Genomic DNA, 3,071 nt, shown 5'->3' with positions numbered 1-3,071 from the left:
AGATAAGTTTTTTTTCTGCTGGATTCAAGACAAATAGACGTTTTTGACCGAGTTTAATAAATCAAACAAAGACCATAACAATACAAAAGAAAAAAAAATGAATAATATTTGGGTAGTTAATTTTGATATACTGGATTTAATTGTTTTATACATATCTAAATATATTAGATATCAAAGTTGTTTGTGTTTTGAAATTAATTTTATTTGTAGATATAATTGTTTAATAACATATAAAATGAAATAATAATTTTAATTTTAATTGTTTTTTATTTTTGTGTTGTCAAAAATGGTGATTATAGGAATCGAACCTACAGTCTTTACCAAACCTGATAATTTTATTGAAAAGTAATACACTACCATTGTGCTAAATCCCCTTAATATACTTAATTGAATTAAACTTATAAATTTTTGTTAACTTCTTGATAAAGTGATTAGAAAAGTACAACTTATTTCAAATTATAGTAAAAATAATATTTATTGTTACAAATTATTTTTTTGTATTATTTCAAAAACATTAATTTAAACCCCCAATAAAAAAATAGAAAAATATTTGTAATCAAATATTTATTTTTATTGTATTTAACCAGTTTTTTCCACCATATTAATCAAAAATAAGTATTTGCTGCTGTTGTTGTTTGAATAAAATTCACGTTTTAGCCATTGTTTGTGCTTTCAATGTCACTCACTTTCCTTGTTTGTACTATGTGGACTCAGATGTGATTCCGCCTAACAAAAAAAAACTTGGGAAGTAGGTAAAACAATACACAAACAGATTGTTGTTGTGTGACCGCCCGAGTTTTCTTTTCAATGCTCCGTCTCACTCGGTATTTACCAATTCGAGGTGCTTTTTTGGCATTTCTTGAATTCGGGAACCAGACCAAATATTTACTTATATTTCTTTTTATTATAAATTTAATTTGCATGTTATATCAAATAGTAAATAAAATTTATTATTAAGTGTGGTTGTAAAAAAGTTTTCCTATTTAAAAACAAAATATTAAAACACATTTGAATCAATTGTTTATTAATAAAATCAAACCAAATTAAATATCAATTTTAAAAAAACTTGTTGAACATTTTTCTTATCTTAACAATTTCTTTTATTTTCTCTTTAGGTTTTTTCTGAATCTCTTTGTTTATTTTCACAAGTTCCTCGCCTCCTTCAGTGTTCACTAAAACAAGTTTGATTTCTTCAAGATAGTTTATGGATATATTGATTTTGATTTTTTGCCCAACTGTCATTTTGCTCTGCACTCGATAAACACCGAGAGGTGTACGTTCTTCGTACAACACAACATCAACAATATCAGTCATAACAGTGAGCTCAATGAACACATCTTCGACTGGAATTGGTCTTCCTTTCGCGACAACAATTTTGTAATCGACTTTGTTGTCTTTCATTGTCAACATGGTGATGTCTTTTTGGACAAACTCAGTTTCATGTATATCAATCATACTGCAGCCTCGACTAAATCCGAAAGTGCACCCTCCAAAAGCAGCAATAACAGATGGATAAACATTATCAAAGTAGTTTGCTTCTGGAAATATTGACATAAGATATTTTATTAACAATCCAAATTCACACATTTGCCCAATCAACACGACATTTTGGATACTTCGGTGACTTATTTGCTTTTCTTTCAAAAATTCAAAAATTTTATTATTAATGATATCGTTAACAATTTGGAGAATTGTTTCTTCTTTCAATACAAATTCTAAATCACCATCATATTGTTCAAATTTGATTTGGACTTCATTTTGTTTCGAAAATGAATCAATTGAACGTTTTATTTCATTTTTTAATATATAAATATTCCTTCTTTTAATCGTTTTTACACGTTCATCATCATTTTCAGTCATTATAAACAACTCTTTCACTTTTTCTTATCTTTCTTCCAATTCTTTTATAATTATTTCAAAAAGTTTTTCATTCAAGAAATCTTCAGTGATATCTTCATAATTTCGAAAGTGAATCATTTGTAAATTTTTACCATCTTTTTTACCAACAGACAGCTCCAAATTCGTATCTAAATCAATAAAGAGATAATTACCCTCTGCACGAAACATATAATTTTCAGTCCACACCGATGCTTTCGGATGACTTAACACAGTAAGAACATCAAACCCGGTGCAATGTGCAGCATATTCGAGATTTTCTCTATTTTCTTCAAGAATGTGGTTTTGACAGGTCACAACAGCTTTGATAACAATTATATCTGAAGTACTTGTTTCAAGTATATCAACAAATCTGAGATGAACATAGCGAAAGAGTATGCAAAGTGATTAAATAGGACTTATTGATACTTCAGTCCCATTTGACATTACATGATACTCACATAATCCATTTGTGTCGGGATAGACATGTTTCGTTGTATTTTTGAGTTGACTCTGTAAAAAGTCGGTATACCTCATGGACAACAGATTAATAATGTTTGTAATAGATTTGTTTTCCTTTGAACCAACAAAACACTTCCCATATGTCAAATCAACAGTTGATGGTATATATAAATAACCATATTCAAATGTTAATGATTCAGGTTCTTCCTTGTTTTTATTAAAGTAAGACGCACGAATGTTGGAGTTGCTAATATCTATGCAAACGTAATATATGTGTTTCATACTGAAATTGGTAATTGTAATTTAATCGATTTAAATGATATTAATTTAAACAAAAAACACAAATGATTTTTATATTATCATTCTATTTTTTTTCGTTGTTAACAATTAGTTTATTGAAAACGTTATCTAGATATAGTTGTATACTATGTTTATATAAAATAATTGCTTATGACTTTTATCAATCAGGTGGTTCAATAATATTATTTAATAAATTGAAAAAAATATAATAATAATACAATCATTTCATTTCATTGTATTGTTTTGTTTATTATCTATTTGTTAATAAATATTTTGAGTAAATTGTTAAGCAATATAAATATAAAAAATTTAATAAGACAATTAACAGTGTTATTTATAGTTTGTAAAAAAAACATATTAATAGAATACAGATCCCAGATAATGCTTCGCAGTTATTTAACTGAATTTTAACTGTTTTTTTCCTGAAAAAAGAC

General features: G+C 26.7%; 1 protein-coding gene across 1 annotated transcript; it reads right to left on the bottom strand.

Moving 5' to 3' along the window:
* Positions 1-1,056: 1,056 nt before the first annotated feature.
* EIN_422360 (hypothetical protein) lies at positions 1,057-1,554 on the bottom strand (the record flags this gene model as incomplete). Its single annotated transcript, XM_004260998.1, has 1 exon — positions 1,057-1,554. The coding sequence occupies one exon, from the start codon at positions 1,552-1,554 to the stop codon at positions 1,057-1,059; it is 498 nt and encodes a 165-aa protein (XP_004261046.1).
* Between the last annotated feature and the right edge of the window lie 1,517 nt (positions 1,555-3,071).

Source organism: Entamoeba invadens (assembly GCF_000330505.1).
Source record: "Entamoeba invadens IP1 unplaced genomic scaffold scaff_1105074724689, whole genome shotgun sequence".
Taxonomy (NCBI): domain Eukaryota; phylum Evosea; order Mastigamoebida; family Endamoebidae; genus Entamoeba; species Entamoeba invadens.
This window is presented reverse-complemented; position numbering and strand designations above follow the sequence as displayed.